Here is a 16143-nt window from a genome sequence, read left to right on the forward strand (position 1 = left end):
TGTTATAAAATCTTTGTTGGACTTTGTGAAGTGGAACAAAAAAAATGTCATTGTTGACCACACAATTCAGACTTTTTCTTTTTTCCCAACCGTTGACAGTTCATCTCTTACATTTGTACTGTTTCATGCCATTTATTGGATTTGAACTTGACTTTTAATAATAAACCAGAGAAATTGGACTGGGGGCGACTCATGCTGATCACCAATGACGTCATCAGGCCACCTTTTAGGCAGGCTCCAAAAAATTAGTTTGAACTTTTTTGGTCTCATTTTCAGAATGTATAAAATTCTTAACAGAAATCAAATGCATGACTTCACCGGGTCTTTAGTCGAATTTCCAGCTGCGTGTTTTGCATTCTGGTATTTTGTCCCCTTCCCATTTTACAAGCTTACATGTTGCTTTGTCAAATATGATTCATTATGACCCAGAAGCTGGTGTGAGCTCGTGCTTTACAACTTGCACTCTTTGGACTCTTTGGGCGCGAGAAGACGATGGCATGTTTGATGACATTCAGAGAATTGACACGTTGAGCTCAGATTAAGCAGCCGCTGCTGCAGGCGAGTTTCAAGGAAAAGATGAAGAGGAGCGCAGCATCATTTCTGCTGCTGCTCGTCAGCATCGGCACGCTTCCTTCTTGTGGTGAGTTTCCTGTTTGGATTTATTTTCATGTTTGGGGTCAGCCGTCTTCAAGTACAAAACCTTTTTCCTTTCAGAATTATTTGTGACATTTATTTTCCACTGCAAATGTTTTTATATTTATATAATATAGCAATTTTTTTATTGCATTGAAGGGAAAAAAGGCATCTATTTATTTAATACACAAGAATTGAAATAAATATCTCATTGTACTCTTTTAGATTAAAAATGTGATTCGGAGTTTTAGTTTCTGTCTGTTAAAAAATACAAATGAAAGGTTAGTTTTTTTTAATGAAAAAATACATTTGGAGTTTTCCTTTTTCATTTTATTTTTAATACGGAATTTATTTTCAAATGTTTTTGTCATTTTACCTTCATTTTTTATGCGAAGCTGATCTCATTGTCTAAAACAAGTCACATTTTATTCCCAATTGTTGTTTGTGTTATCTTTTCTCTGGGGACAAATTAACAGAAAAAAAAGATGAAGACGTGACATTTGACGTTTTACATTTTTCTTGATTCACAGAAAATCTTAAAAATATCGTCAACTGTTATTTGTAAGAAAGAAAGGGGTGTGTTTGTAGACCAGTTGTTTTGCTGGCGTCTTTAATAATGACAATGATGATGCTCTTCATCATCATCATGTGATGTAATAGTCAGGTGTGTAAAAAATGTTAAATATTATCCAACATTTTGCGTGCGGCGTTCAAGTCATGAGACTTTTACAGTTTTATGTATTCCAGCGACAACTTGAAACCTCCCTTTGTACTGAACATGAGTAACAATTTCAACAACAATTGAGTCACCTTATTTTCACACCTTTAAAATTTCCGTGGCGTCTACACACAGAATCCAGATAAAAGTTGCATTATCATTATTATTATTATTATTATTACATAGTTGAATACAAAGACAACAATCTTGTTCCTATTTTCCCTGCATGACGTCAAGTTTAATGAATGTTTGTGTTTTATTTCTAGGGCGGTGCCAGTGTGAGGCTGGCTGGCGGGAAAATGAGCACAAATGTTACTACTTCTCCAATGAAGCAAAAACGTGGTGGGAGGCTAACTCCTTTTGTTTATCACACAATAGCAACCTGATGAGTATTCAGGACATCCATGAGAGGGTGAGTCGCTCAAACCCGCCGCGAAGCAGTGGCTGTTACAGGTGGCATTGCAGTACCACCAATTGGACGTTGAGTGTCGCTGCACTGTGTCATGTCAAGGTTCCCCACGTTGTTGACCCAGCGAGTTGTTGCCTAACAATTGTTAATCAACTACTATAATAAACGGACTCCATGGAAGTTACCATCGTGTTTGTGTAATAATAATCTCACTTTTCTTCTAACAGTGGCGTGACGTCAACATTTACAATTTGCATCTTGACAAGTCTGTTTTATTTTTTTTAACTTAAAATCAGCATTTATATTAAAACAAGGATTATGGTGAAAGTAGAAGTATCCGTAAATCTATGTAAGATCCAAGTGTGAGTTGTTTTGTCAACTCTGGTGATCAGTAATTTGTTGGGCGATAATTTTCAAGTACGATTTCTTGTAGTTGTGGGTGAGGACGCAAATCGGCACGGAGATCTTCTGGATCGGCCTGACGGACGGAATTACTGAGGGAGTTTGGGAATGGACAGATGGGAGTCCTTTCATCCAATACATTTCGTAAGTAGTCATGAGAAAGCATTCAAAGCTGAGCCAGCTCGCAGACGTGGCAACAAGGACCAATTGAATTGTTCCGATTCTTCTTCCTGCTCCCTTGTTGCTAGGCAGATTTCATTCTATCGATCGTCTCATTTGTGTGATTGGTTGTTTGGTATCCAGGTAACCAGTTTGTGGTGTTCTCCGGCTCTTGTCCAAAGCGCACATGTAACTCTAGGGACGATAAGTGGTACAGAAATAGAAAACTTTTTTTTTTTTTTTTGGGAAGTCCGGAGCAAACCAATGGCAGGTCAATTCCTTTCAATGAGCTTAGTTTCAGACTAAATTAAACTTGGAATTCAAGGTAGCACTGTATACACTGTTAAAATAATTGAGGGAAAAAAAGTAAGATTTGGTCTTTTTTCCTCAGGTACTGGATGCAAGGTCAGCCTGACAACTGGGGTGACGAGCCAGGTGAGGACTGTGGTCAGGTGGTGGGCGGCAGCTTGGGTCAGTGGAATGATGAGAACTGCGACGTCAAGAGAAAATACATCTGCAAGCACGCCAACCGTGAGTCCACACTTCCAGTTAGCTGGCCGTGTGAGGCCAATTTGAAATCTGTTTGGTTTTGTAGTTTGTTACAATTAGTTAGCAAATTCAATCGCCGATTTTCACGGAGGCTAAAATCATGCAAGCCGAATGAAATGTTAGAAATGAAGACAATTTAATGGAACAAATATCCCAATTGTGGTTGTAAATGTGGGTCAGTGCTTCTTGCGGTGTTTCAACCAATAGCACATTCACCTCACAGCCAGACAAATGTGCTTTTAGCCACTCTGGGGCCACAGTGTGATCTGACCAACGGGTGGCACCGGTACAGCTCCGACTGCTACAAGCTGAAGTCAGCAACTGCCAAGAGCTGGTCGGCGGCCCGTCACGACTGCATCGCGGAGGGCGGCGACCTCGTCTCCATCACCTCCGAGCGGGAGGAGCGCTACGTGACCGGGATGCTGGATCCGTATCGGATCGACCTGTGGATCGGACTCTCCAATTTGGTAAGATATAAATGTTTGGAACCGTGACAACCGTACGAGGAACTCGATTGAACAGCAGGATTCTTTTTTGCAGAAATGCAATAAGATTTCGTGTGAGCTTGAAGAGGGAAACTTGCACATGAACTGGTCCGACGCTCTGCCAGTGACCTACACCAACTGGGCCCCGGATGAACCCACAATGTAAGAAAGTCGCATTGGTGCACGGCCAATTTACCGTCTTCGTCTCTGACTGTTAACCAGCCAGATCACAAAGCGAGAAAAAAAATCTCTGAAAGACACCCCGGGATAGTTGCATAGACGGACAACGATCATTTTGGTGACAGAAAAAAAAAAAAAAATCTTCCCGACACGACCGCTAATCACGCCTGTTTGTCAAAATTTGTGACGCAACTCCTGACAGCGACGACCAAGTGGGCTCCTGCGCGGCCATCATCAAAGATCCGACCGATGAGTTTGGCAAGTGGAGGTCACACCTGTGCCGATACGAGCGTCCATACATGTGCAAGCGGCCGTTGAACAGTAAGCGACGTCGTCATTGTCGACGCTTTCAAACGACAAACGCTCAATCGTCGTGTCCCGCTGCAGCCGTCTGCCCCGCCGGTTGGCAGAGTTTCTCCGGAAGCTGCTACTGGCTCGTCAGCAACACCGACTTGCTGACCACCTGGTACGAGGCCTTCACCACCTGCACTAATGAGGGGGCTCACTTGCTCATCATAAACAGGTACGCTCCGGTCACCTTTGCGGATTTCGGGCGTAGACGGCCTGTCACCGCGATGCTCGTCTGAAATAAAATGTCTGAATTGAATTATTGGGGCGCTGCAGTCGTCTTCTTTCCATTTGTAACAAAAATGCTTTTGTCAGACTTATTTAAACAAATTTGGTGGTCTCATTGTCGAACCCGCAACATTTAGGGGGTATTTACTGCATTATTTGAACGTGCACAATATGAGATTTTTTTTTTTTAATTTCTTGCAGCAAAGAAGAACAATTCTTCATTAATGGAAAACTTCCTGACTTTCACCAAGTGGATATTCCCGACATCTGGATTGGTTTATCAGGTAAACCGTTTGATTTTTTTTCCCCATCCGTTCACTTTGGGGCTGACGAAGGGCGAAAACAAAATATTTTTTGCCAGGCAAAAACACTGGAAGCTTTTTCATTTGGCAAGCGTAATTGGATAGTTTGAATCCTGGAGACGAATTGTGTTTTTAAAATATTGCTCTGCGTGGACGACGGGTTAGCACGATGGCCTCGCAGCGCAGAGGTCGTGGGTTCGATTCCGGTTCCGGCCTTCCTGTGTGGAGTTTGCATGTTTTCACCGTGCCTGCGTGGCTTTTCTCCGGGTACTCCTGTTTCTTCCCAATGTTGTCGTCTATATGTGGCTCCAGCACCCCCCGCATGCCTCGTGAGTTGAAGCGGATCAGATAATGGATGGGTGGATGGTCTGCGTTAAAAAAAAAAAAAAAAATTCTTGCTCTCAACGGATCAAACGAACGGCTACTTTTCTTCAATTTTACCTTTCCGTATATGTGTCGCCTACTGTCCATGTCCACATTGGTGCTCCAGATAAGGACCAGGATGGGACGTTCCGCTGGGTGGACCAAAGTGACGTCAACTACACAAACTACGGACCCGGTTGGCCCAGAAACACGGCAAACATTTGGGATTGCGGACAAATCTTCACAGGTACGATGCGCTTTTGATCCGATCGATTGAATGACATCACATAATTGTTGTGGATCCCGAAAGGAAATTACGAAGGGAAATGGGAAACGAGCAACTGCTTCAAGAAGTTCGGTTACATTTGCGAGATGACGGGAGGACAAAATCCCAAACCGACTCCAGAGCCGAGTGAGTCTCACCGATGCCTTTTTTTTTTTTTTTTTTCCGTTTCCCGTTTTGAGAACCTTCAAGGTTTCATCATAAATATTTGTCCACTTAGCTTCCCACTGCGACGCCGGCTATTTGCTGTATGGTGATTTTTGCTACCATTTCGAGGGCGACTTGGTGAAAACGTGGCAAGATGCCGAGACTTATTGCGTCTCGCAACAAGGTCACCTCGCCAGCTTCCACTCAGAGGAAGAGCTCAGCTTCTTGATTGGTGAGCACCAAAACCACTCGGACCTACATGGCAACGTCATATCCTTCAAGGGTTCTCGTCTTTTTTTCGCCCCGAAGCTCACATGCCGGGACAAACGTGGGTGGGACTCAACGACATTAAGATTGAAAACCAGTTTGTGTACACGGACGGATCAGCGGCAGTAAGTGGAACGTTTACAGCAGTCTCCAAAAATGTTTTCAAAATTCAAAGAAAAAAATTTGCAATATTAAGAAAATGAGTCATGAAGTCAAAGTTTTTTTTTTTTTTTACCAGGATAATCTAATTTGTAATCCTGCGAGAAAAAAAACATTCAATATTAAGATGAAAACAAAATGTTAATTAATATCCCAATAATATTTCGAATGTGAAGGAAAAAAAAAATCACCTTCTGTAACTGTCAAAAAGAAAGGCAGTTTATTAACCGTCCGAAAAATTATAGTGACGAGCTCACCTCTAGAGCAGACAACGCACGTAAACGCGACCCACCGAAATCTGACGCACAGAACCTCCTCCCGTGGGGACCGAACCAGCCGGACAACTGGCAGAACGATGAGGACTGCGTTCACCTGCAAGGCCCGATGCACCCGCTCGCCGGAAAACTCAACGACGACTTCTGCACGGCCACTTACGAATTCATCTGCAAAAAAGGTCCGCCGCTCATCAACTCTTAATTGGCGTTCTACGAAATGTGCTCGCTCATATTTCGTCCTCATCACATCCTGGCAGCCAAAGGCCAAGGACCGCCTCCCCAGCCGCCAACATCAGGACCAGGTGGCTCGCACACACACACACACACACACACTCTCCTCTAACACACACACGTACAATTTGTTTGTAATCGCTTCAGGCTGGAATGAAAAATGCGGCTCGTGGATGGCGGACCCCTTTAACGACTTTTGTTACCTGTTCAACTACTTGTCGACGAGGACCTGGGCTGAGGCCCGAGCCGACTGCATCAACCAGGGGGGGGACTTGGTCAGCATCACCGATCCCTTCGAACAAGCCTTCGTACACGGTACGACGATGGCGTTGCTCTTCCGTTCACTCGTGGCGTTTCCTGATTATTAAATGACGTGAAATCTTGAAACGAAATAGTGGCTCTCAATTGCGGGTTCAAAAGTCAACTGTGGTCTTTCGCTGTTTTGCGTGACGCCCCCGCGATCCTCGTGAGGACGAACAATATCGAAAAATGGACGCTCAACAGAAATTGAAATTCAATTAAATGAGTCGTCTGCAGGTGTGATCCAGGTGAGCCCGACCGGGATCTCGTTGTGGATGGGCGGCCACGATTCCATCGTCGAAGGCGGCTGGCAGTGGACAGACGGATCGCCTTTCCGATACGTACGATGGAGTGCAGGTGCTTGTGGATGCTTTCAAGGTTACAACGTTGGCGATGGCACTGGTTTAAGATGTTCTTCCTCCTGACAGGAAATCCCGATAACTACTTTGGCGAGGACTGCCTTTCTATGCTCATCAACAGCGGTTACTGGAATGACGACAACTGTGAGCACAAGCGAGGCTACATCTGCAAGAGAAGAGGTACGATGGCAAGTTGCGATCGTCGTCGCGCAGCACAGCAATGTTTGGGTTTCTCTCGTAGGGAAGACGCCGGAACCCCCGCCCCCTCATGACGGTACGTCGCCTTTGAGTTGGGCCTTAAAAAGTCATCCGGCAAACTAACGGCAACGCGCTCTCGCAGGCTTCATGACGGCAAACGTTTGCCAGGAATCGTCCGCCGTCCTTCACTGCCCGCAAGAAAGTGTCATCAACATCCAGTCGGCGTTCTACGGACGAAAAAGTGCGGATATCTGCTCGCACGCGGGAGGGGCAGATGGTAAGATCCGAGAAAGCGCTAGTGCCTCCGTTGAGTCGTCGTCGTCGTCGTCACAATCTGGATCAGAACAGGAGATCAGATGAGCAAGACCAAAATTCGTCCTCGTGTTGAGTGTGCACGTGGAAATGTTGGTAAGCGGCATCACTTGCAGGAAGCTGCACGGTGGAAGGCGTCCTCCCGTTGTACAGGAAAGCGTGCGACAATCGGCCCTTCTGCTTTGCGTACGCCCATGCCGAGGAGGACCCCTGCCCCACCGTCTCCAAATACCTTGAGATCGTCTACAGCTGTGAACAAAAAGGTGGGCGTCGCAGCTGCAATTGAAAAAATAAAAAAAAATCCAATAGAAGAGGATGGTCAAACATTTACTGAACGCTTTTAAGAGACGTAACAATGACTTTTTTTTTTATCCCAGTGTGTCTTCACGGTCTGGGAATCGAGGACAGGAACATCACAGACGCTCAGCTTTCAGCCTCCTCCTCCTTGAGCACTTTTACCCCCAACAAAGCCCGTCTGAACGGAAACTCCTGTTGGAAGCCGTCAGGAAATCGTAAGTTGGCATTTATCCAGCGTTCCAGAACAAAGTGAATCAAAAATCAGCTTCCTGCAGCCACCAGCAGCTGGATCCAGGCGAACCTTGGCCAGAAAAGAAAGGTGACGGGGATCGTGATGCAAGGGTGTCCCAACGCTGACCACTGGGTCACGAGGTTTAAGATGCAGCATAGCATTGATGGGAGGTCGTGGACGGACTACACAGACGACGGGCCCGTAAGTGGCCACCCGGTCCATTTGAATCCGAGCCTGTCGTGCAGACTGCAGTCATGAAATGCAAACTTGGAGATGTTCTATTTGTAGTTTTTTCCCGGATCGACGGACAGGAACACGGCTGACACGCAGCTGCTGGGAACGCCCGTTTCTGCTCAGTACATTCGCATTCTGCCGCTGGAGTTTAACGGCCAAGTCGGCCTTCGCTTTGACGTCTTGGGATGCACGCCGGACTGTAAGCAAGACACTCCACCGCTGTGTGTGTGCGTGTGTTTTAGTGATACACGAGATGCTTTTTACTGGGTCAATACCGATTATTAGTCGTCATGGATATTTCAAGCTGATATTCATTTATTGAAAAAGGGGCAAAATTGTCAAAACTTTGGGAAAAAAAAAAAAAACATCCGAAATTTGACTACGTTTAAATTTCTTTCAGCACGTTTATTAAACGACTTCAGTGATTTGCAAAGCTTTTTTGGATCTTAGAAAATAGACGAGTTTGTTTTAAAAGTCTAACAAATGCTGCCCACTGCACAAGGAACCAATCGGATGGTGCTGTGGGCGGGCCAATCTGTTTCTGCAGGCGGGGCCACCAGCACAGCAGAGAGAAAGAGAGAAGTGTGCTCCAGCAAGCCAAAATAAACCAGCTTTTAATTTATCGGCCTCGAAAGTTAAAAAGACCGATACGATAAATCGGCAAAATGCCAAATATCGGCTGCGATAATCGGCACGGCTGATAATCAGTCTATCACTAGTGTGTGTATGTTGTGAGAATCAAAACCTGCTTTGAATTGAAACTTGCACCCAACAGATGCAATCACTTGTGCCAACAAGCCTAACTTCAACTTTGCCAACGATCAAATGACGTGAGTGAAACTTTCTATGTTTTGCGCGACGACGTCACCCATCCGGCGCTCTGACGCAAGTCATGTTGTCTTCAGGGTCCACTGTCCAGCAGGTTGCTCCAAAACCAGCTACAACATCTACGGAACATCCGTCTATCGAGCGGTATGGGATTGTCAGATCCGCCGGTTCAGTTTCTTGGATCAAAACTTTGCGCTTCTTTTGAGACAGGACTCAAACATCTGTGCGGCCGCAATCCACGCCGGCGTCATTCTGAATGAAGTGGGAGGAGATTGTACTTTGTTGAAAGCTCCGGGGCAGAATTTCTACGCCGGCTCAACCAGGAATGGGATTATCTCCAGACAGTGAGTGACTAGGATAAAACTGCTACGTCCAATTAAGAGGCGGAGCTAATCATCGCTTTAATATCTGCAGATATGATGGCGAATATCCGGTTTCTTATACTTTTGCCAATGGAGGTAAATTTTGTGGAGTCCATTTGCAGATGTTCTGACATCAAACTGCTCCACTTCTCAACCACTTTTCATCTTCAGAGCTAAGATGTCCGGGACCCGACTGGCACGAGTTCGGGGAGTTCTGTTACAAAGCTTTCGAGGACAAAAAGACATGGGCGGATGCTCAGGACACCTGTCGGAGTTTGTCTGCTGAATTGGTGTCCATTCGCTCCGTTGTGGAGCAGAACTGGCTGCAAAGTTACTTGTACTTGGGTACGCAACAACATTTGATGCTCCCAAATCAGAAATACGAAGGAAAAGTGGAATTTCTGAACCAGGGATTTGTTCTTGTTCGTCTTCTACAGTCACGAGTGACATGTGGACAGGATTGAACGACCTTGTCATCTCCGGCATGTTTGTCTGGTCAGACCAGCACATGGTGACCTTCACCCATTGGGCCCCAGGAGAACCCAACAACCATGACGGTTTCAATGAGGATTGTGTGGAGATGTTGCACCAGGTGCGATGACATTCAATGCAATGATGCACTCATCCTACATAACATGAAATGTAATCTTTTATTTTCTCTTCATTATGAAGAAATTTGGAAATAAGGGATGACTTAAAAAAACGGCGGCTTTTAATGAGGAACATGGCCACGCCCTGCTCCTCCGCTCTCTCCTAGTTTCAGTCGGAGTCACTTCAGGGACTGATTATGAACTCTTCATTGGAAATACGCCGTTTTATTCTTTGGAACGCAACATTGGCAGACTGCGTATACGCCGCTCAATGGAGCGTTCCAAAGCGGCCACACGTGGCCGTGGAGCCGCCTGCTGAGATTTGACGCGACTTTAGGGTAGCTAAATGGCCCAAATATTACCAGTCAGCGTTCGTGTGCGCATTCTTTCCCTTGTCCGCTTCAGCCCGTGCAAGTGGAGACACGATCAATTTTGTGGAGGTGATCACATGACCTCACATTTGATGTCAATAAATCTAAAGATCGCGCAGAACGCTTTTCTACTTTCACAGGTTGAAGTGGACAAGATTTGCATTTTGGTGGCGATCGGTCGTTGCTTTGGACAACAACTGACAATTGGAGCAATATGACCCCGCTTGCCTCCCTGCCGTGACGCAGACACTGAAACCAGAAAAAAATAACAAGCTAAGCTCCAAAAGGGGGTGTGCCAATTTGTTGTAAATCTCATCACAAAAAAAAAAACTTAGGGCTGAGCGTTTTAGTACTGATGCCATCTTGATGTTAACCTCAGTGAAGGGTCCCTTTAAGACCACAATGCAAAAACTATTGAACTTGATTCGATTCTTACTTTCAGACTGGCAGATGGAACGACGTGTCGTGCACAGAACTAAATAGCTTCATGTGTAAAATGCCCAAAGCGCATTTCCAGCCTCCCTCAGTGAAGCCCACCGTGTACGGCTGTCCGCAGGTGGGGCAAAAAACCTTTTTTTTTTTTTTTTATTTAAACAGCATCTTGAACTGTAAGAAAGATGACCTTTGTGTTGTGAGTCAGGGCTGGGACGCTTATGGCTACGCCTGCTACTGGATGGAAGAGACGGGCCGGAGCTGGTCGGATGCCGCGGCTTTCTGTAAAGAGCAGGATGGATTTTTGCTCCACATTGGAGATATGTGAGTGGTGCAGCGACAATCGGTAAAAGATCAACTTCCCGGGGCTTTTATTGGCACAATTCTCGATTCTGTTAAATATTGACCAATCCATGAACTCCAATGTGCCTCGCTCCACCCTTTTACCATATATGAGAGAGAGAGAGAGAGAGAGAGAGAGAGAGAGAGAGACGGACGGACGTCCTTCAAACAATGTTTCATTGCAGATACGAGCAATCCCATTTTACAGTGGCGCTCTCAGGAAAAACTGGTCTGTGGTGGATCGGCCTGCGAGCGAAAGCGGGCCCGGGAGGAGGCGTGCACTACATCTGGCAAAACGGCGACCCAGTCACCTTCACTCACTGGGACCGAAATCAGCCAGGTACGGAACCAACGCACCAACGAAACATCAGTTGATTTGCAAAGTCAAATGTCTCACAGATAACGGGGATGGCACCTGCGTCGCCATGACGACCGGTCAAGTCGGCGGCTTCTGGGATGACAAGCAGTGCTCCGAGAAATTTGCTTTTATCTGTGAGAAACCCCGGCCGGACATAACCCCGCCCACCAAAGCCCCGACTCCACCTCCTGCACAGGACTGCGCTGAGAGCTGGACCTCCAAGTCCAATTTCAGGAATTGTTACAAGGTGTGTCTTTTACACAATTTCAACGGGTCCCCTCCTGCTCTGCTTGATGAATCATGTCCCGACACTATTTGAACTTCTGGTTGATTTCTTGCAGCTCTTCCACAACGTAGAGTGGTCCATGAAGAAGAGTTGGGGGGCCGCACATGAAGATTGTGTGTCAAGAGGGGCCAACCTGGTCAGCATCCACAGTCAGCAGGAGGAGGACTTCCTCTCCCTGTACAGCAAAGGAAGCAGCAAGTGGATCGGCCTGAGGAACAACCCCACAGAAGGAGGTGAAGCTTCCGGGAAAACCGCCAAAAGCATGCGCCAATTTCAGATTACTCTTCTAACGCGTAGGTTATTCGTGGAGCGACGGCTCAGCACTGTCACACACCAACTGGGGTCCCGGCGAGCCAAACGACCACGACGGTCGTGAGGAGTGCGTGGAGATTGTTAGCAACGCCAACGGAACGTATTCCTGGTGGAACGATCTCAACTGCGATGCCCACCAAGACTGGATCTGCATGATCGCCAAAGGACAGAACCCCATCGTGCCTCCGGTGCCGCCGTCGCCAGTACCAGGTCAGCGGAACCCCCTTTTCACGAGCTCACTTTTTTTTTGCTCAAAACACATCTTTGTGCAGCTCCCGATTGTGGCACCAACCCCGGTTGGAGGAAGAACAATCACATGTGCTACTACTACAACGACACGGACATCGTGGACTTCCACACGGCGATGCACCGCTGTTGGGTCGAGAAAGCCCGGCTCGTATCCATCCTGAACAAGGACGAACAGGCATATGTCAACAGCATGGTGGGACTTTAACCTCTCTTGAAAGCAGAATGTACATTTTTTGTCTCCAGGGTGACCGTGTATGTTTCACGTCTCCTCCAGGTGGGAACCGGTCAGATTTCGGCTGCTTGGATTGGACTGAGGATGATGGGGCTCGCAGATGGACAATATGCGTACGTCATCTCGGTGTGGACTTCAAATTTTATTTAACTTGATGGATCCAACAGTTCCAAGTTCTTGGTTGTGACTTCCCGCAGGTGGCAAGACAATTCCCCCGTCTCGTACACTCATTGGAGTCCAGGTGAGCCCAACAACGCCAACGGGGAGGAACAGTGCGTTCAGATGAACAGACATCAAGGTACTCGAATAGCTCTCGCCGGAACGTCGGCAGTCGTGTCCCTCGAGCTCACGTTTTGTAAACCCCGGTATGCTCAAGGCGGTTGGAACGACGCAAACTGCGGTCGAGCCGGAGCCGGTTACGTCTGCAAGAAGTTTCCCGGAAGTGACCACACCCCTCCTCCCCCCACGCCGCCCTGGGACGGCCACTGCCCTGAAGGTCATGCTTCATGTCGACGCAGTTCACAAACAGGCTGCACTCCATTTTCTTTTCTTTTTTCTGCAGTTTAATTTTTTTTCCTATTCATGACGAGTGTCATCTTCCCTCTACTTAGGATGGATGCGTTTCAAAGATAAATGTTTCCTGTTCAAGGGTAAGAAAAATGATATTAAAGCCAACTGGACGTATGCACGGAGTTGGTGCAACGATCAAGGAGGCGATCTGGCCGTGATCGACAACCAGTACGAAAATGGTCCGTGGTGCATTTTGAGATTTGCTTTGTTATCACAAATTCATTCGGAAAAAACCCCCCCAAAAAAAACACCGCCCATCTCCCCTTAGACTTTGTGTCCAGTTACCTGAAAGACATGGAGCTCCCGACGTGGATCGGCCTGTCCGACATCCTGGTGGAGAATCAGTATGCGTGGAGTGATGGCGTGAGCCCAGTCCGCTACACCAACTGGAACGGCAAGGAGCCCAACAACGCAGGCGGGACGGTGAGAATGCGTTGGCTGCGCTCGCCCTCGCTGGGACTTTTGGCTCACAAAAAAACTGCTTTCGTCACCAGGAACATTGCGTCGCCATAACTCACAGCGTCCTCGCCAGCGGCAAGTGGAACGACGATGCCTGCCATAAAGAGCACAGTTTCGTCTGCTTCAGAAAGAAATGTCAGTCGTATTCCCGGCACAGGATCGGTCGGGTGCGTCAAACTCACTCTGTTCTCCGGGTTCTACCTCAGCGGGCAGTATCACGCCGCCTCCACCAACGAGTAGCCCCTGTCCTGCGGGCTACGTTTCCTGGTACCAGAACTGCTACCAGCTAGTGGAGGAGCCGGCCACGTGGGAGGAAGCGCAGAAAGCTTGCGAGCAACACGGCGCCAACCTGGTCAGCATCGACATGAGCTACGACCAGGCCTTTGTCGCCGGGGTGGTCCTGCAGGGAAAAGCAGACGCCTGGATCGGATTGAGGCTCAAGGTGCCGCTTCGGGGTGGCGAGCGCAAGAGTTCATCATCCACTTGTACTCGCGTCAGCACTCCAGCCTCATGTGATCTTGTCTCGCAGGACGACGGCTCCTTCGCCTGGACGGACGGCTGGCCAGTATTTTTCACTCAGTGGGGCCCCGGAGAACCCGACAACGTGAAGGGCGAGGGTTGCGTCAGCATGCGAGGCTCGCCGCTGTTTCACGGCACCTGGAACGACACCGCGTGTGACCAAGCCAAAGCTTACATCTGCAAGATCTCCTCCGGTAGCGATCTCGTCGCCACCCTTTGCGAAGAGCCATCAAGTCTCACGAAATCGTCTCCATCTTTCCTCAGAGAAACCTCCCGTGACTCCGGCCCCCGGTGACGGGAAGTGCTTCCCATTGTGGATTCCGTACGGCCGCTACTGTTACTGGCTTTACAATGAGCAGAAGGGCTTCTCTTGGCCCGACGCGCGACATTACTGCCGCGAAGCGAAGACCGAGCTGGCGTCGTTCCACAGCAGGGCCGAGTTGGAGTTTATCAGAAATCTCAACCACACCAAATATCACAACCTCTGGATCGGCCTCACCAGGGACCGCAACTGTGAGCCAACCGAGTTTGGATTTTTTAGTCGCATGCTTATTTTCAGAGGTGGCCAAAGTACTCACATCGTTACTTAAGCAGAAGTACAGATAATTGTTTAAAAAAAAAAAAAAAACAAGATTCTGCTAGAAGAACCAATTCAATTTCTGCACTGCAGTAAAATTAAATGCCTCTTTTTCGTCATATGTTCACTTTTCTACAACTTGGCACAATGAAAAACACTTCTGCGCAAACAAAATACTTCTGTTTTGAGCTTGCCTAATATCTATTCTGAGAACAGCAAAAAAAAAAATAAATGTTGCATTTTTAAGAGCGAGTGAGCAAGGCTTTGACTGTCATCAAAACGTGTTGGTAAAAATGCGTAAAAAGTTCAGAGTAAAAAAGTGCAGAGATCTGTCTTCAAGTGAACGGAATATTGATAAAGAGTCGTCAGAAAGTTAAATAGTCGCTAATTCTTACAATGCGCCAAAGTAACAAAGTCTTGAACGTTTCCAGTTGGCTGGGGCTGGACGGACAAGACGTCTCTGGGCTTCCTCAATTGGGCCCCGGGTGAGCCCAATGCGGTTTTTCATCCGGGCCAAATAGCTGAGGAGAACTGCGTGGAGATGTATCCAGACGGACGATGGAACGACAACGACTGTCTGCAGAAAAGAGGCTTCGTGTGCCGGCACAGACAATGTACGCATTCCGATCGGATCAAGTTCTTCTTGACAAACACTCAGACTGGTCTTTGTTGTCTTTTTTTTGTCATCAGACTACACAACCGATGACGGCGGAAACCCGATTTTCCCCACAGACGGTCCAAATGGTGACAGTGAGTGTGACTCGGATTTACCAGAGTAGAATTTGTTCAAAGTCGTTTCCTTGAAAAATGCTGGCCGTTTTCGGAGACTATCGGGCTTTCCAACTAAAACGTGTGGTAGGTTACGATATGGATATGACAATAAAAGGTATTTTTACTCTTATTTCACATTTTTTCATCAATCATAGTAAAACATTGAGTGTATTTTCCGGGCTACAAGTTGCACTTTACAAAATTTGAAAACAAAATAAATTCAACTTCTAAATCAAAATAGAGCCAGATGTAAAAATCCGGCCTATTTTAATTCTCGTGGATATTTGCGTCTGATCTTGCAGACAGAGGCGTGATCATCGGCGCCGTCACTGCAGCCGTGGTCATCCTCAGCCTGATAATCGGACTGCTCTACTACATGGCCGGCGTGCGAGGTTACAAATTGAGGTGGCCGACGCAAATCTCCCCCAGGCGGACGACCACTAACGTTGACATTGTGAGTTTTCCATTCCAGAGAACATTTTGTTTTTCTTTTCGGTCGATGAAGTGACGCTAACGTTTGACTTTTTTGTTGCAGCCTTCATTCGCCAACTCCAACTATGCAGATGAATCGGACACGTAACTTTGACCAATATCCATCTCATGCTTTTTGTGTAATCGACAGCAGCACCTTGCCTTGTTGAGTGCACCAACTTCGTTTTCCAGGTTGTCTTCAACGAGCCAAAATAGAATCGCTAAATGACACCAGAGAACAATCAACATCCAACTTTTAGTCACTGAACAATTACTTTGTAGACTTGTAAGTCAAGGCATCTAACGGACTGAACACAACAGCCAACAAATCAAATTATTTTGTG

The 16143-nt window shown here is 46.9% G+C and overlaps 1 protein-coding gene across 1 annotated transcript; it reads left to right on the forward strand.

Moving 5' to 3' along the window:
• Nucleotides 1-420: 420 nt before the first annotated feature.
• LOC148319242 (uncharacterized) lies at nt 421-16099 on the forward strand. Its single transcript, XM_088282056.1, has 51 exons — nt 421-435; nt 538-640; nt 1618-1763; nt 2194-2306; nt 2713-2852; nt 3114-3337; nt 3411-3517; nt 3738-3856; nt 3923-4058; nt 4313-4395; nt 4904-5023; nt 5087-5188; nt 5280-5438; nt 5516-5598; nt 5942-6086; nt 6165-6209; nt 6286-6453; nt 6676-6795; nt 6867-6977; nt 7039-7071; nt 7138-7272; nt 7424-7570; nt 7685-7819; nt 7880-8037; nt 8125-8269; nt 8846-8900; nt 8976-9042; nt 9109-9242; nt 9313-9356; nt 9432-9605; nt 9698-9852; nt 10664-10777; nt 10862-10977; nt 11181-11335; nt 11395-11600; nt 11695-11872; nt 11937-12161; nt 12224-12393; nt 12475-12545; nt 12630-12730; nt 12809-12928; nt 13044-13181; nt 13271-13425; nt 13497-13596; nt 13668-13903; nt 13991-14174; nt 14245-14493; nt 14989-15171; nt 15248-15307; nt 15631-15782; nt 15864-16099. The coding sequence occupies exons 1-51, from the start codon at nt 421-423 to the stop codon at nt 15906-15908; spliced, it is 6579 nt and encodes a 2192-aa protein (XP_088138182.1). The 3' UTR covers nt 15909-16099.
• Nucleotides 16100-16143: the final 44 nt, after the last annotated feature.

This window comes from Idiotropiscis lumnitzeri, chromosome 18 (genome assembly GCF_059441095.1).
Source record: "Idiotropiscis lumnitzeri isolate Australia: NSW breed Sydney's pygmy pipehorse chromosome 18, RoL_Ilum_1.0, whole genome shotgun sequence".
NCBI classification, from domain to species: Eukaryota; Metazoa; Chordata; class Actinopteri; order Syngnathiformes; family Syngnathidae; genus Idiotropiscis; species Idiotropiscis lumnitzeri.